The 25398-nt window shown below is 39.1% G+C and overlaps 2 protein-coding genes and 1 long non-coding RNA gene across 9 annotated transcripts in view; 2 read left to right on the forward strand and 1 right to left on the reverse strand.

Annotated features, from left to right (window-relative positions):
- LOC143358931 (metabotropic glycine receptor) overlaps window positions 1–25398 on the forward strand; it is a 152756-nt gene that overhangs the window by 49085 nt on the left and 78273 nt on the right. The window contains exons 3-4 of the mRNA XM_076796469.1: window positions 24172–24295; window positions 24642–24785. Of these exons, the coding sequence (XP_076652584.1) occupies window positions 24172–24295; window positions 24642–24785 (268 nt within the window). The remainder of the gene's footprint in view (window positions 1–24171; window positions 24296–24641; window positions 24786–25398) is intronic.
- Window positions 114–22854, reverse strand: LOC143358948 (uncharacterized). Of its 3 annotated transcripts, none has more exons than XR_013083040.1 (2): window positions 22830–22854; window positions 114–518 (listed from the first exon to the last, which is right to left on the reverse strand). It is a non-coding gene; the product is annotated as an uncharacterized LOC143358948 (long non-coding RNA). The 3 variants fall into 3 exon arrangements; XR_013083039.1 differs by lacking the exon at window positions 22830–22854 and adding an exon at window positions 6126–6217; XR_013083038.1 differs by lacking the exons at window positions 114–518; window positions 22830–22854 and adding exons at window positions 4492–4899; window positions 6126–6211.
- The window catches only part of LOC143358944 (uncharacterized), a 321603-nt gene continuing 296730 nt past the window's right edge, over window positions 526–25398 (forward strand). For 2 of the 5 annotated variants that reach the window (XM_076796492.1, XM_076796493.1), the window contains exon 1: window positions 2600–3418. In XM_076796492.1, coding sequence (XP_076652607.1) covers window positions 3155–3415 — 261 coding nt within the window. In that variant the 5' untranslated portion in view covers window positions 2600–3154 and the 3' untranslated portion in view covers window positions 3416–3418. Of the gene's footprint in view, window positions 2108–2599; window positions 3419–4167; window positions 4282–25398 lie in introns of those variants that run through there. The other 3 variants (XR_013083034.1, XR_013083033.1, XM_076796491.1) reach the window with 3 other exon arrangements.

The following is a 25398-nucleotide window of genomic DNA, read 5'->3' on the forward strand; positions in this document are numbered from 1 at the left end:
TCTAATTTGATTATTTCAATAATAACATTAAAATAATTAGATTAGAAAACATGTTGAGTTAAAATCATTCCGTTACGAAGCACTCATTCAGGTTCACACTAACTCATAAGAAGTTCACCATTAAAAATCGTTAAGTATTTATTTCACTACATTTAGTGCAATTAATGATCGTCGAAACTTGTGTTTCTCACATCAAATAGACGAATCAAGTGGTAATTAAATACTTAATTAATACATATTAATAGTTAATAATCGAACTGTTCCATAAAATATTAAAAATCAGGAGTCATTCTCATCTATAGAAATCACTGGTCTCCACTTGCCAGTCTTGTCTTTTCTATGCGGAACGCCATTTATATATTTTATATCGGATCCTGTGGGAGCATCAATGATGCTTCTCATTTGTGGAAATTCGACCTTTTTGATAGTGACTGTCTCGCAACATTCTTCCGATATTTGTTCGACTTCTGACGACTGCTTCTCCGCCATTGTTTCCCCTTTGTTTAGTTGTTGTGTTTCTGAAAAAGAAAAGTTCCACAATCACTCGACGATAAATCGATCATTCCTCGGAACTCGACCGAGAGATCTCGTTGAGGATGCAGTATGATATATGTATAGTGCTTGCAAAATCAGCGAGGGGGGGGGGGGGGGGGGCTTAAGTCATCATTTTGCTCGCCTCATGCTTATTTATGAGTTATGAGAATCAGAATATTAAATTCCTGCATGGTTTTAGAGAAGCAGACTCGATTTCGAAATTTTTGTGTTGGAAACTAGTTTTTAGAAAGTTTCTTATTTATTCGTTAAGACAAAATGTATTTAATCATGTGCGAGACGATAAATTATGGATTACACGGTAATTCATATAATTTTTATCTTGGCTTAGAGTGCAATAAAAAAAAATGTTGTTAAGTGTTCTGATAATCAGATAATTCATGGTAACAATAATACATTTATGTTTATCTCTGAACGTCACAATAATTATAGTCAGATAATTACAGTTGGACAGCAGACCTTTATAATCAATTTGACCGAATAAAGTGCAGCAAAATGAAACGTTAAAACACTTGTACAAAATTGCTACAAAATTCGCCACAATTTATACCTAAATATTTACTATTGATGACGACGACTCCGTCGACGTACCGCGTCGAAGTAGGTGTGACGATAAAGGACTGTGGTGGAACGCAAAGCGCGAGCTCGCTAGAAACTGGTGAGTTCAATGACGTGGGTTTCCGTGGAGGGCATCAGTTTGAACTGTACGAACCACTATAGTGGCTTTTGTGCCTTCCGCGGCCAGGCGCGCCGTCCCTGGAAGACAGAGTTGCGGACAAGCGCGCCGTACTTAAGAAGTTAAGTGGCTCCTGTACTTTGTAACAAATATAGAAAATTTTTATTTTCCATAAACATCCGCGGTCTGCTGATGAACGATTTTTAGGAAAATGTGGTTTCGATGTCCTTCAAGGACCCATCCTCGGCCACCAGGAATTCCGAAATTAGTGTCGGAGAGTTCTATCGCGAACGGACGATCGCATTGTCCCCAAATTGGCCAACAAGTCGATTGTCTCAAACTCAAAACAAATTCCAACGAGTCCCATCCGACTTACTCTAGCCTCCATTCGATAGCCCGTAAACAAACCATCGATCAGACTCAACAACGTCGCCGGACAGTTGAGAAATCCATCAGGCAGATTCTGTTTGAAGTCAATCATAATTGTCAGCTGCTAATCACAAGGGAATTGCGTGATCGCCATCCATTAACGTTTCCAACGAAGCTCGCTGGTAGGGATACAGTGACATCATCACAAAATACGATTATATTTAAAGCAAGCTAGCTGTATCGCGAGGGCCAGTTTAATCGCAGTTGTCGAGAAGCGGTGATTCAAGATGGTCGGCAAGATGAAGTGCATGGTTCTGGTGGCTGTTTTGTTGCTGATAACGGAGCACGCGTATGCTAAGCCGTTATGCGCGGCTCCTCCAAATTGGAACCCATCACAACCGTTACCCCCTTGCAACGACGTGCCGAACGCCTATTCTGCATTCCATTGTCCGCCGGGTCAAGTTTTTAACCGCTATGGAGAGTGTCAAATTATAGATGACATTTAATCAGGTGAGCTTGAGGTGCCATCTTTATTGCCCCTGGACATAGAATTAGAATTGTATCGAACATTTCTATTCTTCATTTCCGATGATTTTATCGAGACTGGACTTCAATTGATTTTAACAGTCATATAATTTAATGAAAAAAGAAGGTGAAATATTTTTTACACGTCTGTGAAATCTACAATTTTTAAGATATCGAAAAATCCTTAGAGACTCGTTCATAGATCACTGAAGACTTGCACATATTCAAATTTGAACAAAATCCGGAACATTACTTCAAAAAGTGTCCGATTTCGGGTGGAATGACCCTATAATGATTGTATACGTTGATAATCTTTGTACTCTTCATACAAGTCTATTTAAAATCATATTATGCATCGGTTGCTATTTTGTATCATTATTCAGTAATTAAGGAGCTGATGGATGAACTATTTGGAAATAATTTCTTAATCCAATGACCAGGGACTGTAGTACTGTAGTGTAAAAAAATTAGTGTACCACAGTGTGCTTCATAGTGAACATAGTTCTCTTAAATATGGGAGAAATGCTAAACTAACCGATAGTGCTAAATTATGTTAATCGTATTTAAATGTCTAGCAGTGGTCGCAGGTACTTCCAGGAACATAAATCCGCGTAGATCAAAGACACTGCATCCGCAATCGTGTCTATTCATAGCTCGCGTCCTCTTCGGTCAGGCGAAGGTAATCCCGGCGACCTTGCCAATAAATATTCGGGAACGGTAACTGCGCGGAGCAGGCGTCAAGAAATCATCAAGGCAAGGTATCCCCCTCCCACCTCAGCAACGCTCTATAGCGAGGAACGTATCCAGTATATTCACACGCATAATTGTCGGCGATTACCCGGGGGTATGAATCACACGCGATCCTCATCGACCGATGTTCTCCAACCTGTCCAACTCGTTTCCCGACAGCGATCAAAAGTGGGAAGGTGCAGTGACATCATCGATGCAACTAAATGATACTTAAGTGTCCATCTCTGCCTCTTGGATCAGTTTGTTGCTGTTCCTTCACGCGGAAATTATACTCTCGAAAAGATGAAGCACGTTTTCGCGGCGGTATTGATGCTTGTGATGATCATGTCGCAAAGTGTTTTCTTGACACCTGTCAATGATGGTGTCGCATCGAATCCTAGAGCTCTGGCTGATCGTCACGCGAAACAGCAAACGACCACTATGATGCCTGAAATTGTGTACGCTCCTATTCCTTCGATCATAAATCCACCTTATATACCGTGTCCTCCAGGTCAGAGACGTCACCCTAACGGGTCATGCCGGGCTGAACTTAAGTTGGACTAGGGGGTGAGTTCGCCTAAGTTTCGACGACGATCGTTGGTCTATGAGGAATCGATGTTTGGAGAGTTAATGCTTTGTGCTAACTGAAATAATCATGAGAATTATTATATATGATTTTCGAATTACTATTAATGATTCATTTATGTCTGACATTATATTAATCGTTGATTGATTATTTTAATATTAATTTGTGTGATCAATTAGTCTGATATTAATTGATAGATGATGTTTTAATTAAGAATGTTATGTATTAAGAATTAATTGATCATTATTATTATTGGACGACACGTCATATACTAATAATTTGCTGACTATCTTGATATCAATTATTGTATAATATTATATTAGTGATTGACTGGTTATTTCAATATTAATTGATTTGATTAATTATTCCGATATTAATTGATACGCGATGTTATGTTGACAATTAATCGATGACTTTTATTGTTGATCTGTACATCATGTTACACTAATGGTTTCTTGATTATTTCGCTATTAATAATTGTATAATATTATATTAGTAATTGACTGATTATTTTCATGTTCATATTAATAATGAATTGATACTCTTGATAATGATTGATATATGGATGACGTCATATTTAATGTCGAATTGATCATGTTCAAAGTCGTTAATTAAACAAACGACAGCATGAAGAACTCGTGATAGTTATTTGAAATGAGGGAAATACACTGTGGTATAAAAAATGATAGATCATTCTTTACATGCATGGCGACGTTTCTTTTGATTCTAGGAGTTTCCAGGCGCAGTTTGACGATCAAATGAAGAAGATAAGCGACTCAGGATGCAATGCTTTATGTGACTTATATATGCGAATTGTTTGAATAAATGTTAAATTCACAGTTGATTTCTGTGCTTGTGATTTGTTATTTTGATATTGACTGGGGCACGTGGAAAAATTTTGGTTAGGACTTATAGAACGATGTTTGATGCAGTGATGCTCTTTTAATTTGATTATTTCAATAATAACATTAAAATAATTAGATTAGAAAACATGTTGAGTTAAAATCATTCCGTTACGAAGCACTCATTCAGGTTCACACTAACTCATAAGAAGTTCACCATTAACAATCGTTAAGTATTTATTTCACTACATTTGGTGCCATCAATGATCGTCGCAACTTGTGTTTCTGACATCAAATAGACGAATCAAGTGGTCATTAAATACTGAATTAATACATACTAATAGTTAATAATCGAACTGTTTCATAAAATATTAAAAATCAGGAGTTATTCTTATTTCCAGGAGTCAATGCTCTATGCCCGCCAGTCCCGCCCGGGCTATTCGGACCGCCAGTTATAATACGTTTTATACTGTCTCTTGTGGGAGCATCAAGGATGCGTCTCGATTGTGGAAGTACCATGGTTGTCTCCGTTTTGACTACCTGGGTAGTTTTTATCAACATAGGTTTGTCGTTTGACGGCCGTTTCGCCGCCATTGTTTCCCCTTTGTTTAGTTGTCTTTCTGGGAAAAAAAGTTCCATAGTCACTCGACGATATATCGATCATTCCTCGGAACTCGACCGAGAGATCTCGTTGAAGATGCAGTGTGATATACAGGGTGGGGCAATAACTATGTCCAGTTTGAATATTGCCGTTATTTGTAATAGTATGAAAAAATGTTATATAGAAAACTTACACGGTACAGAGGGGGACATATTGTGACACAAACATTTTCTGCGTGGGTGGAGGCATAGAGGAGATTTCAAGGTCAACTCAATTTTTTAAAATGGAATGCTATGTTTTTTTATCACGATGTGGTAGCCAGTGTTGAGACGAATTCAGCGAGTTATCATTGAAGGTCATGCAAGGTTAAATATGGTAGTAAAATAAACTTATTATTACCCCACCCTGTATGTATAGTGCTTGCAAAATCTGCGGGAGGGGAGGGGGGTGAAGTCATCACTTTGCTGGCCTCATGCTTATTTATGAGTTATGGGAATCGGAATATTAAATTTCTGCATGGTTTTAGAGAAGCAGACTCGATTTCGAATTTTTTTGTGTTGGAAACTAGTTTTTAGAAAGTTTCTTATTTATTCGTTAAGACAAAATGTATTTAATCATGTGCGAGACGGTAAATTATGGATTACACGGTAATTCATATAATTTTTATCTTGGCTTAGAGTGTAATAAAAAAAAATGTTGTTAAGTGTTCTGATAATCAGATAATTCATGGTAACAATAATACATTTATGTTTATCTCTGAACGTCACAATAATTATAGTCAGATAATTACAGTTGGACAGCAGACCTTTATAATCAATTTGACTGAATAAAGTGCAGCAAAATGAAACGTTAAAAAACTTGTACAAAATTGCTACAAAATTCGCCACAATTTATACCTAAATATTTACTATAAACTACAATTAAATATTTACTATAAATTACACCGAAATATTTACTATGAATTACACCACAATAAAATTCCAACGAATTCCCCCATTACGACTATTGTCCCTCAGAATTATTAAAGTAATAAAAACTATATTTACCACAAAATTTACTATGAGTTACACCTAAACATTACACTGTAAATTTCAACAAATTACTAGAAACCATATAAAATCAAAATAAATCCAATCTTGTGATTAGTAAAAAAAAAATCTACAAAATAATATTGTAACAGACGCGTTCGGTGCTTGACAGTTCCAGGGTTCGAAAAACCGTAAAAACAAGTTAATTATAGCTCACCAGGTATTCAGCGGAGCCAGGTATTTCACGTGTGTCGTCGTCGAATTGTGGTCGTGGACTAGCGTTCTTGTCAGTGGTTATCGGAGATTGTCAGCTTATCGGCTCGAAAATTTTATCGCGCTCGTAAACGGAGGGGATACGTCTGTCAATGGACACTCGGGGCAAAAAAATCGGCACTCTAAACACCACCGACCGGGTAAACACATCTATCAAGATCGGACGCGGAGGATCCAGCGTTGATCTCACGCTGATTGCCAATTTCGAAACGCGAAACACGAACTGCTACTCCGCTCGCGAATTTTTTGCCACGACCACTTGCAAAAGTGAAGAAAATCGTTAATTAAAACAACTGTAATACGCGCACCGTTTGCATCGCAATACATACTGTACTATGGTGTGTCAACGATCATTTCAGACGTGTTAGAAATAATTGTAAATACCGAAAATATTATAAATTATTTTGAGATTAACTGAAGTTGCTGTTTTTGTTTAGCAAGATTTTTAAGACATCAAAAAAAAAATCTATTCTTCGAATAAAAATTATTTGAACTTTATTTCCACTGAGTCGAGGATATGCAATAAATGGAGAACTATTTTTAGACACTGATTTGAAGTTTCTACAATTTACTGCGAAATATGGCTTAACGTATCTTTACGATTAACTTGCTAACTCCTCGTCGCACGAGATAACTCGCATATCGATATAAAACTTGGAACGGGTGTGCCATGTTTGCCTTGAAATTCGATTTTTAACGATTCCGAAAGTGTCGTCGATAACTAGTTAAACTGAAAACTGTTCTTCCCACGATTGGAATTCTCCGAGTAATTTATCAATTTTCTAAGAAATAGATTAAAATTATTTAAGAAAAATACAGCTTACTATCTTATCTATCTAGCCAGAGAACATGCTGCATTAAAATTGCAACAAAATCACACAAATTGCGAAACACAAATTGCAGATCAATTTTTCAGACGTTATTTCAAATAGGAGACTTCCATCTATAACATTGAAACCAAAAAATATCAAAAAGAATTATTTTAAACTGTCTACAGTCGTTTGAATTTGTACAATTTTCGAAAATATTAACTTCGGTCTCTCACTCCACTCCACGAGAAAAAAACTTGGATCTTCAAAAAAAAAAACCACATTCGAGGGTCTCAAAGTAGAAACTTTAAGCTTTAAAATGAGCTTAGTTAGATCATCCTACGATTTTTTTTTCACAGAATTACAGCAGCTTGAATGTCACCAATTTTCCATCGAATTCATCCTTTACAAAATTCCGGTGTGCAAGGGGTTAAATGAAAACAATGTTTAGAAGTTGAAGTAAGTTTAATTAAAAAGTTGCCCGTCCGGTGGCCGATAATTTAATCATAACTCGCTGGAAATCCTGCCGTAGTTTTTCCAATATCTTTTTTTCGCAGAGGGTGTCTGTGCGAAACGAGTTGTTAAAATCACGCGGATATTTTGGCGACTATTTAGCGAACGGTAGTTCGCGTTAACGGTTGCGTGGGAGTTGCAGACGAACCGTAACGTTGCAGTAGGCATGACGACTCCGTCGACGTACCGCGTCGGAATAGGTGTGACGACAAAGCACTGTGGTGGACCGCAAAGCGCGAGTTCGCTAGAGACTGGTGAATTCGCATTTCAAAAGCGGCAGGAATGTCGGCGAAAGGAAGATTCACGATTTCCGCCCGTTCTCCATTGACTTTGTTGCGAATAACTCCGGATCCGCAACTCCGAAACGATTTTTCGGACGGGTTTCGAAATGCTGACGAAAAACTGCACCCGACATGTGCAGTGACATTTTTTTGTACGAGGCTCCGGTTTCGAAAAATGTTAGCTTGAAAATTTAGAACGCGACAGCAAACTTCAATGGTACTATAGGTCAGTGTTTTTACAAATAAATCAGTATTTGGCCCGTCAAATTAAATTTTAAGGACAGTTTTAGATTCTCCAAGAAAAACTGCATCGAAAATGTGCAGTACATTTTTTTGTGCGAGGCTCCGGTTTCGAAAAATGTTAGCTTGAAAATTTAGAACGCGACAGCAAACTTCAGTGGTACTATAGGTCAATGTTTTTACAAATAAATCAGTATTTGGCACGGGAAATTAAATTTTAAGGACAGTTTTAGATTCTCCAAGAAAAACTGCCTCGAAAATGTGCGGTGACATATTTTTGTACGAGGCTCCGGTTCCAAGCAATACTAGTCTGAACATTCCGAAAGCACGATAACGAGCTCTGCTACTACTACGAGCCCAAATTATTGTTAATAACTAATTGCTTAATCTTCGAAATTGAATTTCAAGAACAGTATTGGATTCCCCGAGGAAGCCTGCATCAAAGATGTGCAGTAATCTTTTCCTCTACAACGCTTCCTTTTCGAGAAAAATTGATGTAAACATGTAGGTCGCGGCATTGACTGTCGGCGCCACTGTCGAGCCCGCAGTGGCGTAGTCTGTGACGTTAATCTCAATTATCTCGGTAATTAAGCTTCGTAGGAGAAAAATGTTTTCTACTTTATTAACTCGATTTTTATCGCGGAGTCGTATCCCTGTGAAATTTCTTGCGAATTATGCTTCGAAATTTACATGTGTGCACCGTGACTCACTTTTCCCGACGAACTACGCACACACAACGTTCGTAGTACGTGGCTGGTTAGTCCGAAGGCCAAATTACCCGGTGTCCGTTGAAATTTTCTCGGTAACTCACAACAGGTAACTCATTTAGTGCCAGAGTCTGTCTCTTGGACCTTTGCGAGGGTTTTGTCATGCTCCACTTTGATACGCAAGCCAATTAACGAGCCCCGCGGAGTATCCCGAAAAATGAGTTTCCACCGTGGCATGATTGCCTGAGCGACCATCGCTTTGATGACTTTCCCTGATAATGGGTATTTAATGAGCAATATGTTCCCCGGAACGGCAATTTCTTCTTATCGTTCTGTTTTTAATCATTCTACGTCTCTATTGCCTGCACTTAGCCGGCTGAGAAAATAGGGAATTAATTCGTGTGACATTATCAGCGAGAAACCTTCATTTTTACTGGATTAGCTACCGATCGCGGATAAGAGAGCTTGGGAGTCACTATGTTTAGAAAATATATGTTCTATAGATACGATCGTGACTTCGTTAACAAAAATCGTTGTGGTAATTCTTTTTTGATTTTTGTAGAGGAAAACCTGCGTTAATTAATTATATCTACAACGTAGTACTACGTTCTCAGTAATATCTGCTTCCACGAATGATTAGCGAAAATTAAATGGGTCGATAAAAACGAGCAAAGTTTCCATTTCTCATCCCAATTACTCAATATCCGGTGCACGTACTACTACGTTCTCGGCAACGAAAAATTTCAGCGATATCAAGCGCGACAGTAAAATCCAGCAATTAAAAATTCAATTATTTCGTAATGCCTGGTGGTCGGAGATGATGCCGAATATTAAAAAATAAGGGACTGTTAAAAATTTGAATAAAAAATAATTATCGTCAATAGAAGCTCTCTGGAATCTTCTGCCTCGTCTTTCTGACCGGTATTAATGGAACACAGCACGGGAAAAAATTAACGCCACGCTATATTCGTAATCCGTCCCGATCTCCGTCGCTGACGCAGAGACACGGATAAATAATAAACGCGTCCCAATGGACGCGTGTCCGATGCTAAAACGGAAACCGTTTTGCCACGGCGGTTTTATAAACGGGAACATCCGCTGCAATCGTGAAATGTTGTAATTCCACGTTGAACACTGCGACACGTCGTATTTTATTTATCATCATGTCCTACAATGTTCTATTATATGACTGTGCCGTTTTTCACAATTTTCATGTTATCCTTTACTGCAAATCCGAGGCCCCAGTCAAGCTCAATTTTTATATTTTTCTTCGCTGTAATTATACTCCACATACTGTATTGTATAATAATATTGTATATAATATTTTCTTAATATTATTTGTTAATGAGATTTCAAGGTCATCGATATTTTCTATTTTATTGAAATCTCGTGTTTTCTCTTAGAATCCAATGCCTACCATGACTGCACGCTATTTCAAGGTCTTCGGTATTTTTCTTAGCGACACTTTATATATTTTCTTCAATATTCTTGTAGAGCACGAAAAGACGAATCCAACGACTACTTTGACCATACCATTCCGATCATTCAGTCTCAAGATAATTATGTCTGAAAGATAAATTGTTTAATGCTTTCAGACACAGATATTTCGAGATCGAATAATCGGAATGGTATGATCATGGTACTCGTTGAACTCGTCTCTTCATGCTCTACAAGAATATCGAAGAAAATATACAGGGTGTCCCAAAATTCAATCAACTCCATGGGTGGTACCTGCGGTCATTTGAAGCGACATTTTTGGGGACACCCTTGAGGGGACACCCTCTATAAGGTGTTGCTAAAAAAAATTCTAATGACCTTAAAAAACCGTTAACAAATGACTTCAATTACCAGAGACACTATGTACGTACGTTCCTCGCAATCCGGAACAATCTAAAACGCGGAAACTGGAAAAAGAGGGTTTATCGCACGGGTTATCGGTGAAACGAAAGCGTGCGGATATTTCGTGGGGGGAAACAGCCGTTTTGCAGCGCTGCGAGACGATCCACAGCGAAAGTTCCAGATGGGATCGTTGATGGAATCGTACGGGCGCCGAGATCATTCGTCCCGGTTGGTTTATTGGCCGGCTTTTATCGCGTTCTCCGTAAAACTGAGCTTCCGGGCGAAATTAAACGGGGGCGACGACGACCGTAACGGGAGGGTGGGGCGGTCAGACCGCGTTCTCCGCGAAACCCGTGCATATCTCCGGGAAAAATATCTCTCCCCTATGGCCCCGGCCGGATGACGTACTACTACGTGATTTGATTCGCGCGCCGCGGGAACGTAAACGCGATATTACGTGCCCGGTGTTGTAATCCATGCAATTTTTCCGACGGGCGTGTTTCATAATATCGGGGCCGGTTTAACGGCGCGTTTCACTGTGATAACGTAGTACTACGTGTTTTGGATGTACAGCGGTCCGGACACCGTTTCTCCCATTATTAAATCATCGCGCTACCGAATGCACGCCGTTATTTACTTTGCGTAACGTTAACGTGCCCGGGTCTGAGAACTTAATTCTATGTTGTACGTAGCACCAAGTGGGCTGGGTTTAAATTATGAGCTTCTACTGAAGATAGTCAGGTGTTTAAATATTTTATTTAATTGCACTTCCGTGTTCCTAGAACTTCTCGGATATATTTTTGACTCAGAACGTAGTACTACGTGCTGAGGATACTGAGTCACTACAAATCGACAATTGGAGTATCTAAGGTTTATTTTTATCATTGCTGTTTCTGCTGTATTTAACGATGATCAATGTCTCGGTGCTGAGAACGTAGTACGACGTGTACCAGATATTAAATAATGGGAAGACGAGAGTCGAAATTTCTTGTGCCTGTTTTTCCTAATATTTTCACTACCATAGGTAATTACCTCTTTGATACCTCGCAGGAGCTATCAACGCTGAGAACGTAGTACTACGTGCTTGGGATACTGAGACACTAGGAATCCACAATTTGAGTTTCTAAGGTTTATTTGTATCATTGCTGTTACTGCTCTATTTAACGATGATCAATGTCTCGGTGCTGAGAACGTAGTACTACGTGTACCAGATATTAAATAATTGGGAAGACGAGAGTCGAAAGTTCTTGTGCCTGTTTTTCCTAATATTTTCACTACCGTAGGCAATTATCTCTTTGATATCTCGCAGGAGCTATCAATGCTGAGAACGTAGTACTACGTGCTTGGGATACAGAGTCACTAGGAATCCACAATTGGAGTTCCTAAGGTTTATTTTTATCATTGCTGTTACTGCTCTATTTAACGATGATCAATATCTCGCCGGCGATGCTGAGAACGTAGTACTACGTTCCCCGGTTATCGGGCTGGGAATTTCTACTTCTCGGAAGCAGAATAATCAACTTTCTCTCTCCTGATAACTTTGCGTCACGCTTGAGTATTTACGCGGTTCGCGTTCGGCCTGAAAGTGTCGGTTGACTGTCAAAGTGGCGCGGCGACGGAACCGTCTGCGAGTAAATCTGGCGACGGGATGGCGTTCTTCGTGTCGCCGGGAATTAATAAAAGCCCCGGCGCGGCTCTTGCTCGCGGGGAAACGCGAGTGGGGAACCGACGTGGAAACCGGTGAATCTCCGGGCGGAATTTTCGCGACAAGAGGATCCGAGCGGCAACGGATTCTCACGACAGGCTTAGCTGCCCTTTTTATCGAGGCTACCATTGCCTCAGTTGGCTTACGCGATTCCGGGAAAAGCCGTGGGAAAATCGGCAACTGTCGTAACTACGTAATCGGGGCGTGAAATCGATAGGAGAGAGAGAGAGAGAGAGAGAGAGGGAGAGAGAGAGAGAGAGGGGTCCCTTTTCTCGTTCCCGTGGCCGTGCCGCGCCGTCTCGCGAAAACACTTTATTAGATACGTGACCGGAGGGAAGCCGCGACGGCTCTGACACCGTCATTACGACGACGTTTTCCGATATAAACTATACCCCCGTTTTATGTAACCGGGAGTGTTTTATGGATCCGTGCTTGCATCGCGTAATTGCGATTGCTGTCGAACCCTTCGTCTTCTGGAATATTTCTTTTTTATGTGCATGCTGTTCGAGGTTTTTCTGTAGATCTGCGATGATTACGTGATCTGAAGATCCACAGATCTACAGATCGAGAAATCCGATACGCCAAAGGTCCTAAGATCCAAAGATTCAAAAATTCAGAGGTCCAAGGGTTCAGTAATAAGTCCATAATCCAAGGGTCCAAAGATCTAAAGATTCGGAGATCCAAGGGTCCAGAGATTCAAAGCTAAAAAAATTCAGAGATCCAAGGTCCAAAGATGTAACGGTCCAAACGCAAAGATCCAAAAACTGAAAGGTCCAAGGGTTCAATAATAATTCCATAATCCAAGGGTCCGAAGATCCAAAGGTAACGCGATCTAAAGATTCGGAGATCCAAGGGTCCAGGGATGTAAGACTCCAAAAATCCAGAAACTCAAAGGTCCAAATGGTTCAACATTAATTCCTTCACCAAAGAGTCCAAAGATCCAAAGATTCAAGAAAAAAAAAAGGATTTCTCAAAGATTGAGAAAATCCTACGAGGTCTAAACAAAATTTTGAAGACCAAAGGTTTGAAAGCGCAAAACTTCAAGAGTCCAAGAATTGAAATATCCTAAAATTCGGGAGTCCCAGGATGGAAACGTTCTAAAAACCAAACGCGTAAAAATATTCAACGGTCCAAAATTTCAGAAATGTCCAGGTCTGAGAAATGAAATTCTCCGCAGTCGGAAAGTTAAAAAATCTCGTTACCTGAAAAGTGAAGTAACGCCACGGTCCGAGTCCCGCAAAGATTCCTACACCGAAATACCTGAAACCGCAGTAAGAAACACTGAGATCCAAAGAAGCGTAAGCTTCGGTTCTAAAAATCAAAATTCCCTAGATACTCGGGATTCCTCGGTGCCGGCCACGCCGTTTGAGTTAGCGAGAGAGGTACTATGTATACTTCTCGGCAGCGAGAAATTCTCGTGTCTCGGGCGTTGAAACAATCGGATGTCTCATTCAAGAGGTACTGCCTGTTCCTCCCTTTAATTCGTTTTGTTCCGCGGAGGCGAGCAAGTTTCGGACGATTAATGCGCGCTACTTCAGCCGTTTCCCCGCGAACGTATTACTACGTTCCTGAGATATATGTGTAGCGCGTGCGGACAGCCGCGGTCTCCGGGGCATTCTGTGTAGCTCGAGCAAACCGAGAAAAAGTCCAAAAATAAAAGATGCCGCTGCTCGCTGGAAATCCTTGACGCTTTAATCAACGGCTTTTAATGAACGTAAGGAATCCGCTTGCTCGCGCACGGCCCTGTTTAAAAGCTGCCGGTAATGGGCTTCTGCCATTTAGAGTCCGTGGAATCCGTGCCGTATGCAAATGACATTCGCGAAACAGTGCTCGGTGAACGATTCGAATTCTGCCCGCGGAAATTTGTCTTTCGCCGCGGTTATTTATTTTCTCGGCGAAAATGAGCGATCGCCCAGCCACATTGATTACCGTCGAGATTATGGCAATTTTCTATCCTCGTTCGCACGTTATTTACATGTTGAAATAGAAATATTTTTTAAAAAATCGTCAGCTTTAAAACCACCGAAATCAGGAGTACAATTAAGAAATTATTAAAACAAACAGACCGAACGCAACTAATATAAAATATCGATGAAGCAATTTTACCAGAAATTACACCGCAGAAAATCAGGAGCATAATCACTGAATTCGGGACAGCCATGAAAACATCGATTTTACCGTAGATTCTTTTTTTTTTTATTTAAATCGCCGATGTCGAAAATATTAAACTGAGGAATGCAATTCAAATGCAGAATAAATATGAAGGCAATCAAATACGAAATAAACAGACACTGTTATTTGCGAAATTCGGGACAGAGTTCAATATATCGATGGAACGGGTATTTTTTTTTTTTTTGAATCGTTGTGGGTTGGAATATTGCAAAAAGGCGAATTATTTGCGAACGACGGCGAACTATCTGGCCGTTCGAACGTGAAAACATTGGAGCCGGTTCTCGTGACGATTCGGTTTCCGGTGCTCTGGCGTTTCGCAGTCAGGTAAGTGTTACTCGGACCATTATCGGCGGAGTTTAATGATTCGCGCGGCGATTGGCGGTTTGCCTGAACGACGCGAATTAACATACTTGATGCCCGTTCCCTGTAGCCCCTGGTTTACCGTGTTCACCGCAGTTCGACGCCTCTATCGATCCCGCATTCGGAAGAAGCCTGTGCATCGAGACCCTCGTTATCGATTCCCCGCTGACATCCGATTTAAATAATTCTTTATACGCGTATTCGGCCCCGGGATCCCGAAACGGGCGATCCTCTTAATTTCCAAATAAATTTTACGGAACTCACCGCGCCCTTTGACCCGTTTTTTCCCCGCTGGGAACTGTTGTATAGGGCGTTTAACGCGCGGGGAATTTGTTAACGGATATTTCTAAATTTTTTAAACCGCTCGAAAGAATTTTTATGGTTGGATTTCTGGAGCACCTTTTGCGAAGCACCCTGCACAACACGTTAGCAAGGTTCTGAATAGTAAACTTCGTGGATTTATGCATGACTCTGTATAATTAAAGTAAAGGCATCCCACGAAAAGTTAGGTCAAGAATTTTTATATGAAACACCCTGTATAACAGGATTTTTCACGAGAATTTTTATACGATTATAGATTATACTGTGTAAACTTGAAGAAAGTCTATGGAAAATTTTTAGAATTCCATTCGTGCGATACTTTATATGGAACGCCCTGTATAACTAAATTCCTGTCCTCCATTTATGTAGTATTCTGTGTAACTCCGTATAAACCTGAAGGAAGTATATGAAAAATTTCAGACGAATTTTCCGATTTGTATTTGTGCGACGCTTTATATGAAACGGCCTGTACAATTAAATTTCGCAATAGAATTTCTGTAAAATTTTGTAGAACTTATAATTGTATATAAATCTGCCCAAATCTAGAGAAAAATGATTCCGCGTGGAATGTTTGAAAATTTGTTTAATTAAGTTAAGTACCAGTAGAAACGTTTTGATTGGATTTAACTCGAGGGTAGATCAAGATCAAGCTTCACCAAGTTAGGCGGCAGGATGAGCTACGGAAGGATAAAGGCCTTTGAAACTGTTCTCCATAATGATGTTCGAAGAATTGGGCAGGTCTTAGGATTTTGTGAAACACCTCCTGTCTTCATTACGTGCGAAAATCCGGAATCATATCAGAAGAGATCCCTCTTCTCTTCCTGTGATAGCCGTGCATTCCATCGAGGACGGATATGAAAAATTTTCGCCGGGATTAGGCCCGGTGTTTCCTTTTGATCCGGGCGTAGTGATGGATACAAGTGGCTCGCGAACAAAAATATCATCAAACTCCTTTTCCCGTTTATCTCCTCACACAAACTGACAATTATTACAATTTTTACCTGCTTCGGTACATAAACAAGCACAGAGTAAATATAGAATTTATAAATACGTTGAACCTTGTAGCAAAGTAAAATGAATCAACACAATCTGACCAGGTTAAAATTTACAAATCAGTCGAAATGACGTAGTGTTACTTTAAAGAACGTTAGAGGTAGTAGGATCTGCAATGTTATTAATAAACTGAGTGATATTTAATTTATATTTTTGTAAGTATTGATCCGTGTTGAGTTTGTGAATTGTTTTGTGGTTTAGGGGATTATTTGTGAGTTTGGAAGGCTGTTAGAACAAGTGGGTTGGAATTGGTGTCGGTGTCGAACCCATCACTACTGAGCAATGCTCTGAAGCGATTCCGAGCGGATTGGCGCAAGGGATAAAGGCTTTCCGGTACATTGTCGTTCCTCCTTGAATTATTGACATTTCTCATGCTTCCGCCACATGGGAACTATGAACCCGCCGAAATTGTACAAGATTTAGTGTAAGCACACATCGCTATCCACAAACATTTCTCAGTCCGTCAACAAGCAGTTCCTAACATGAGAATGCTTTTCAAATGGAAATACATAAATTCATCGCTTTTCCTTCTGAACTTCCTACAAATTCCTCTTCTTTGCGATACTGTTCAATAAAGCTCGATAAGCATTGGCTAAGAACCAGGAATGCATACGAAAATTTATGTCTTCAGATATTTCCTCTCAAAACGTAATATATTGTACCCATATACTAAACAATACATTACTGCTATAAAACTATCAATAAAAAATAAAAATAATTTCAATAAAAAATTGATTTAGTAATAAACAGTTAATAAGTTAATAACGAATATACTAATAACGATAATTCCCGCCATCGACGTGTTAATAGGAAAATTTTCGGCATTGAACCTAGTGGTAACGAAAATTCGAGCAGCTTGCGCGTTTAGTAGCCGAACTTCTGACATCCGAAGTCATAATAATGAAACTTTGCACAGCGTACGAGCTAAGAGCTATCATTTTCCGAAGCAAGTGGCTTAACAGCGAAAACTTAAACAATTACCTAAACTTGAACAAGTCTCGACAAACTATTCATTTCGGAAAAAACATCAAACCTTCAACAATGCCCACAATATTTAAGAAAAGGTTTACAATCAAATACGAATATTTAACTCCAAATGCGACATTTTTATAACACACTTTTATTTCTGTACTAAGACAAAAATATTTTATTTTACGCATTAGATGGTTAAATTTGTATTATCTTTAAAATTTGCTTTACTATTGAAAGTACTATTTCATGCATCAAATTATTGAAACAGAAATATTTTATTGCACGTGTTAAAGTGTTACAAATAAAATAGGAAGTGTTTGATCAAATTTTCTTTCGCGAGCAACTCGTACCCATCACTAGCCGCGAATACGAGGGACACACTGAGCCTCCGATCTCGATGAAATTTCTTTGAAAGTACGTACAATCTTTATGCATCAAATTATTAAGACAAAAATATTTTATTGCACATATTAAATGACTAAAACCAAAAATATTTCAAGCATCGAGCAATTAAAATCCAGGATGATTAAATTGTTGCCTAGTATCGGAAACGCTGTTTCATGTAAATTGGGGATCATCGATCGTTCTAAATAGAATTCTAAAAAATCCTTTTCCATCCTTAATGCGCGAATAATTGCTGGACGTAAATCACAAGGTGACCGGTTCCCGAGTGCATCGGAATGCAAGAGCATCCTGGATCCGACAATAACCGCGACAGTATGCGTCGGATCGAGGGTGGACGAACCGATTAAACCGTAAATCATCGATCGATCATCGACAACAAAAGATATCCGGTTTGCGCGCCCTCGTAAATCTAATTCGAACCGCGGAAAAGGACCGCCGCGCGTTCCGACGTCGCCGCCGCGTTTTTACGACGGTGTATAAATCAAATCGGCGAGATTTACGATGCTATCGTTGCCCACGCAAATGCCATTATTCCGTCGGGTCCTTCGGCGTGCGCCCTTGCAAGGAACGCGGACGTATAAACTCGTCGGAACCCTTTGTGACGAAGGGTTGAAAAATGCGATCTTCAACGGCGCATTAAGACGTCTTTACACTGTGACGCGGTGCGAGAATCGAGTTTTTGAAAAATTCTCCTGAAAGCAGTTCTACCGAACTTTGTACCATTCTATTCTCATTGTTACACTCTCATTATTTTCGTTCTTATAATCTTTTTCACAAGAGAAGTTCGAAAGATGGAAAACTTGTAAAAATCTTACATTCGACAATTTTCTATTTTGTTGCTCGTTTACAAAAAGACTAAATTTTATTCTAACCAGAAAAGTTCGAACCGTAGAAAATTTGTAAAATTTTGTTAACTTTTTGCTCAGCTGACATTTTTCTCTATTACAATAATAACGAACACTCATATTAATAATCCTGCTAATTAAATATAGAAACGTTTAAAAATTATGCGAAAAATAATGTCGCACTTTCTTAAAAAAGAATTCAATAAAAAAATGAATGAAAAATAAATTGAATATTATCAATCAGTACATAACCGTGACACGAGATTTCCTGCAACGTTACAGGTAACGGTCTCTGCTCAAAAATGAACAAATACGTTCCCGCGTCGGAATTTGTTTGCGCTCCTTTCCAAAGGAACTATAACGAATCCGGCCGAATCCACTCACTGACGGAAACAAATTTTTAACAACGTTTGACGTCTTGTTAACTCGGGGCAAGCTTCCTTGTGCTACTGAAACGACAAAAGTTCCTCGCTCGTTGATCTTTTGTTTGTTCATCGTGCGATCCTTAACGACCACGATGGATCCTTTGGGACGTAATCTCTTGCATTTTTATCGGGCACACGGAACGAACAGTTTCAATAATTTCCCTTTTGCTGCATCTTTCTCGCGAAGGGAGCGCGCCGTTTCAATGTTTCACGGGGAAAGAACCATTCGAGAAGTTCAAACACAGCTTAAACAGATTTGCAATAATGGTCCGGAAGTTTTCCTAGAAATATTACTTACTGCTCGCTTAATGAGAGCAATTTAAACTGCAGCAACTTGCTGAAAATTGGCAAATTGTATTACAATTTTATTCGAAAAGGTAGCCGAACGTGAAAATGCCTTTAAAATAAAATTTAAAAAGTAATAAGGTCAAAAAATCATTTTTTACAAATATGGATAATGTATTATTTAAAAAATATGCTCCTAAAATTTTATAATCGTGCTCCAAAACGTTACAAAATTATAACTTGTTTAGTGTGACGATAGTACTTTCGAAGAAATTTTTCCGAAGTACTAGCAACAATACAACAAATTTTGAAGTGTTTTAAAATATTGAAACTTATGATGTTACAATCCTCTATCCACTTGCTATGTTCACAATTGTTCTATTCAATTTTTACTTGTAGGACGTTTCAAGGTTATTTGAAGGTCAAGCGTCGTTAGCAATTTATCTGTTCATAGTGGAAGATGAAAAAGGGGATGGATATTTTTTAATAAATATTTTATTGTCAGCCATCACGCGAACAATTTTTCTTTCTGTCGTTCTCATTTTCTAGGGTTGATGGTGGTGGTGATGGTGGTGTGGAGGGGGTTCGCGAATAACTCGGCATTATTTTACACAGCACGACAAGAGCGAGCCTCCGGGATTAAATCCTTTCACCGAATGAGATCCTGCCAGTATTAAATAATTCTTAATTAAACTTCGAAACCTGGCGCGGATCCTGACCGTATTGTTGCGTGCCACGGCCATCTTGGCACGCGAGGATCGCGCCGGAATTGAACCATGACGCTCGCGGATCCTGTCTTGCGAATATTCGCAAGATTCATTTTGGCGGATTTTGGCAAACGAGGGAATTTCGAAAATCCGTCGCGAGAAATATTTCACTCGATTAATTACACATTTTCCTCCTTCAAGGTTCCATGAAACGCTTAAAATATACAGGAATTTGCTTAAGAAATTCTATACTGCAAATTTGTATGCAAATTGTAATTTTCATGAATTATTTTGGAAAAATTGAAATTTCCCTTCACTTACTGAACATGGAGAAAAAATACTGTTACTATTTGCGGAAACACAGGTTTTTTAATATTTTAAGTGCAAAAGAACTCCTAGGTAAATGACAATGTGCAAAATTTTGCAAATATCCAAAATATCAACAGTGTCCGATAGCTTTCAAATTTTGCATACTGACAGCCCTATAGGTCCACCATCGATTCCTCACAAAAAATTCTTTTTCAACCCCTAAGGTCAAGAGGGAAGGGGGTCAAATTCCACATTTCAAAAAATCTATTAAGTCCCACAACTGTCGATAAAAAATAGATATCGAATTTCCACCTGCGCCAAAAGTGTCCAAAAAATCATGCTTTCGAACAATGTATACATTTACATGCTTCCCTCGTGTATTAATCAACTTATCTGTATTTTTCTTGTCTCTCGAGGTATATTGAGTTTAAACATTTTGCCATTTCCCTGAAAACAAATTATCCAATTCTAACCAAAAACTGGTCGTTAGCGGCACTTTTTATTTTCTTTCGAATGACGTGTGGAAAATTTCGAGGAAACATTTAATTTTCGAGTTATGATACAAAAACTGAAAATGAACAAAATCTGTCCTCATGTACCGAACGTCTGAACACGAAAATGAGTTTTACAGTTTGTATAAATGTTCGTCAAGAACTGCAATCACTATGGAAGAACCTGAGAGAATCAAGGAGAACGTACCTCCCTAATTACAGTCATTTCGGTAGTCCGATTCCGGTCCAACGCGAAAGAATACAGCGGAAGAGGAGCGTAATTCTGGTTGCGGCACAAAGGAGCAATTTATTTTCTTGAGCATCCATTAGCAGTGCTAGCAGGCCTTCGAGCAATGTTCGGTCTCCTTCTAATGAAATTGCTTTGACATTATCGCCGGCCGATCTCCGCTAATAGCAGCCGGGAATGCTAGCACACGCTGAAGACAGAAAGCGATCGACAGGGGAAGACACAGACAAGATTTTCCCTTTCTCTATCGAAGACAGAGTACTTTGGACTATCAAGACTAGGAGCTTTAAGCCCCTCCTATCACGTACAAATATATTAACCGGAAGGTCTTTTTACGTTTTAATGATTACAAGTGAGTTCTACTTCATAAACTTGGAATTAATGGGACATAAACCTTGCTTACTCTATTCCAAAATGTGCTGCCATTTCGTTTTTACCATTCGCGTACTTTCAACACTAAACCTACCAAGCACGAAAGGTATCGCGTTGTTGATAATTGCCAATGATTAGGACGCGCTCGATACACCTAACCGGAATGGCACACCAGTTTAGAGGACAAGGGAGTCACGCGCCGCGGCCGGATCGATTTGGTTTCCTTTGTAAGATGCATGGTTCACGTCGCTAATGATGAGACGATCGTGGCGAGCGCGTTAATGGTGGAAGGAGTGCAATATGCTTCACAATGCCAGTGGGCATAGACGGTATTGATGGAAGCATTAATAGTGCCTTGGAGAAGTTGATGGTACCGGTGATTATATTAATAGCAATGCTATTTTAATGGTGATGGCGAATGGAATGAGAAAAATGGAGAACAACGGAGCCAGTGGGACCATTAGTTGGCAGTATAGAACTGAGTTGGTAGTCAGGGTGTGGGAACGATGGGGGTTAATGGGTCACGAGGGTCAGAAGTCTATTGGTAATCATCAGAGCCATCTCAGGGTGCTAATTCCTGGTCCAAAACTCTGTTGAGGAAGAACATGATTGGTTTTGTGACAGTGTGGAATGATATTGACAATTAGGGAGTGGTAATGCTAGGACAGAATAGGTCATGGAGGCCAAAGTCTAATGGGAATTGTCAGAACTCTACCACAAGGTACGAGATGTAATTTTATTAATACTCAATCATATTTCGAGTCTAACCTCTTCAGAGAAATATGCTATAAGCAAGGCTACTGGGTATACTTTGTTCCCATAGTCCGTTGAAACCTGCAGACCATTAGTAGTTTAGTTCTACCATCAAAGTTTACAACTCTTCCCTATGCAGTACCATCAGAGTTCAGGTGTATATTCATGGACTAACAGATCTACCTGACCTATATAGTTTTGGAGTATCATTCAGTGTTAGCAGAATTACCAATTCTATGGCTACGTATCAGTAACATCAAAAGGTCTTTGATCATCTGACATGCGCTTTGCCATCTAATCAAGTCCATATGCCAAGTGCAACTTTACTGGAAATTGTGTGTCATCTAATTACAGATGATCATTTAACCTACGTAGTACCATCGGAGATGGTGTTATGGGATTCTAATTATTGGATCCTTTGGAAGTCTGATTGCCTTCATGTGCGGGCCATGTATCAAAGTCAAAACTTAAAGTTATCAACTTCTAGTTATGATTAGAGTTGTTCATCAAGGTAATTCCGTTCGATAAACTCGTGCAATCATTCTACAGGATGCGGCCGAATAACACGTACAAGCTGACACGAGGTGATTCCTTATAAAAAAATAAGAAAAAAGTATAGAATAAGATTTCTTCAGGCGAAGCAACGTTTTCGAGAAAATCGAGTCTGAAAATGAAGCGAATAATTTTAATCATGGTGTGTGCTTTCATTTCATTACAGCTAGACATATTTATCTATCTATGCGGCTTTTCATTGACAGTGTAATACTTAGACTTCATTTCATAGGTTAGGATAGATTCACAAAAGAACGATGTTGACGATGAATGATTTGTATTTACCTTGATTCGGTTAAGATAGATTCAGGATGGAAGATAATAGCACTGAACATTCAACTGACTTGTTTCACTGACTTCTTTTGAGTGAGTAAATACAGAATGAAATAATGATCACAACGAACACTACACGAACACTGTTGACTTGCTCGTAGACCATACAAACCTAAGTATATATGGTCCAAGGACTTGACCGGTAGAGGGCAGTTAGGTCGCTCCTTCCGAATCGTGTGATCTACTACAAGTGCGTGTCATTGTCAGTTGTGTACCTGATTGTCATTGTGAACAAGTCCTTGTGTTTGGAGCTGTGTTATGAGTAATATTCTTCCTGTTCATCAATTTAATTGACAAGGTAATTTCTAATCATATTTTCAAACAATTTTCTACTTTTCCTTTGACTTGTGTCGCTATTATCGCAAAGTATACATGTATACTAAACGTTCGGACCCGGGTGTATTGTTACCCAGGGTATTAAAAATCGTCATTTGATTTCTCAGTTTCTAACTAAATTAAACTCAGGGATGTGAGAAAAGGAATTTCAGAAAGATTAATGAGACTTCGAGAAGTATCTTCGAAAGTACACAAATCTTGATAAATGAATCCATGACAGATCCTAACGTTAATTTTATAGTTGCGTAGAGGTTCCATCATTTAATATTACATTCTAATGAAGATTAAGTAATATTCGCTTAAGGGTAAACGAGCTTAACTCGAGGGCTCCTTATTAAATCGCGTGTCTGTCACTATGTTTAGCGGAATATCACCTCACGATTGGCACGAATTCAAACCGATACTGTCTCGTGTGGATAGAATGTAATTAATTATGCTTACCGGAAACGCAGTCGGCGGTCTCATTAGTGCGTGTCGTTCCATGAAATTAGCTCAACAGATCGTAATGAACCGTTTCATTCCTCCGCGGCGAACTATTAACTTATATGTTTGTTCATATAATTCGCTTGCCGGAAACGCGCAACCAATTACCGCCGCGTTCTGTTGACTCTTCACTTCCGGCGGCGCGAAATTTAAATTTCTAACTCACCAATTCCGCGGTATTTTCCGAGGTTTAAATGAATTCTAACTTTTAATCCTATGAATGGAGTACTTACCATTTCTCTGGTAAAAATTCATTTCCGTTCTTTCGTTTCAAGAGGAAATTATTTTCCTCAATTAAACTGGTGTAACAAAGTTGCCTCTTAATTAATAATTACTGTGCAGTTTGGTTTCGGATATTGTGATTTTTGGCAATTTCGCGAGGTAGATATTTTTGGGAATTGTGGTTTCGATGGTTTTGGGAGTTGTGGTTTTACTGTCAGGTTTTTTTAGAATATTTTTTCTCTTTTTGCTTCAGAGGCACAAGCGGTATAGACATAGATCTACGCAGACTGGACATAGATCAGTGCCCGTTGCCACCTGGATCCACACAGTTGAACATATTTGCCGCCAGCGACAAGTGCAAGAAGCGAACCACAGAAGTGAGTGATTTTTTTTTAAACATTTTCTTACAGAATTTTGTAGGAATTCTTCGGTATTTTTCATTATTTGTGAATCAGTCGATCGAAGATCCTGAAGATTCGGATTTTTATAAAAATGGGGGAGTAAATTAAATAAAGTTTACAAACTTGCAATTTCAAGGCACAAAGGGTAGATTATCTCAATTATGAATAAAGATAAGTGAAAATGTGCTTTCTAAAAATAAGTAAGAATATTGCCTATGTAAATTTATTCGGAAAAAATAATTCGGCGACTGAGAGATGTGACTCAAAGGCACAGAGAATGCAAGATTGTTTGAAGTGCATAAATGCATAATTGCTGTTGCAGTGTATAGCCATTCCCGGGCTAGGATTCCGCCGAGGAAGCTACAGATGCGTTTGCAAACGTGGATTTTATTATCCGGACACGAAATCAGTGAATCGATACTACAATGGCACTGTCATCGAGGAAGAGTACGAAAAGCTGATGATGGTAAGTCATTTCCAAAATGTACAATTTTTAATAAGGAGGTTGACAAATTGGGTTATAAATTCGATAAACGTGTATGGAACGAAATTATCCGATTGTTCTTTATGTAATGGTAAAATGATTTTATAAGCGAGCACATTCTGCCGCCATTATCCTCGATAAACACGGGTGTATGACGTTGCAAGAAAACAACGTATGCCATTATATCCTCTGTCTAATTGCACACAAATATTTAATCGTGTGAACAGCCGCTGCAGTATTCACCGATGCACATTATATCTTCGTTGTTGGACTTATTGAAAATATTAATAATTACTTTTGCCCAGTGTTTTCCTGCTGGCCTCGGATATGCTGGAAAATCCATTTGTAAGATAATGGCGCCGAATGGCAAATAAAAATCGTTTTCATGCTAACACAATTATTGTAAAACATTACAGAAACGCAGATGCAGAAATGCATTTGCTCATGAATATGGTTAAAAGAGTTCAAGTTAAGTGTGAAGCAATTTCTGGCATAGCGAATAAATTAACTTATTTTCTTATTTCGCTAAATTATATATTATTCGTTTATTATTAATTGAAATTACAGTAAATTTAATAATGTTGAAAATAAATTG

The sequence above is a fragment of the Halictus rubicundus genome, chromosome 11, assembly GCF_050948215.1.
Source record: "Halictus rubicundus isolate RS-2024b chromosome 11, iyHalRubi1_principal, whole genome shotgun sequence".
Lineage (NCBI taxonomy): Eukaryota > Metazoa > Arthropoda > Insecta > Hymenoptera > Halictidae > Halictus > Halictus rubicundus.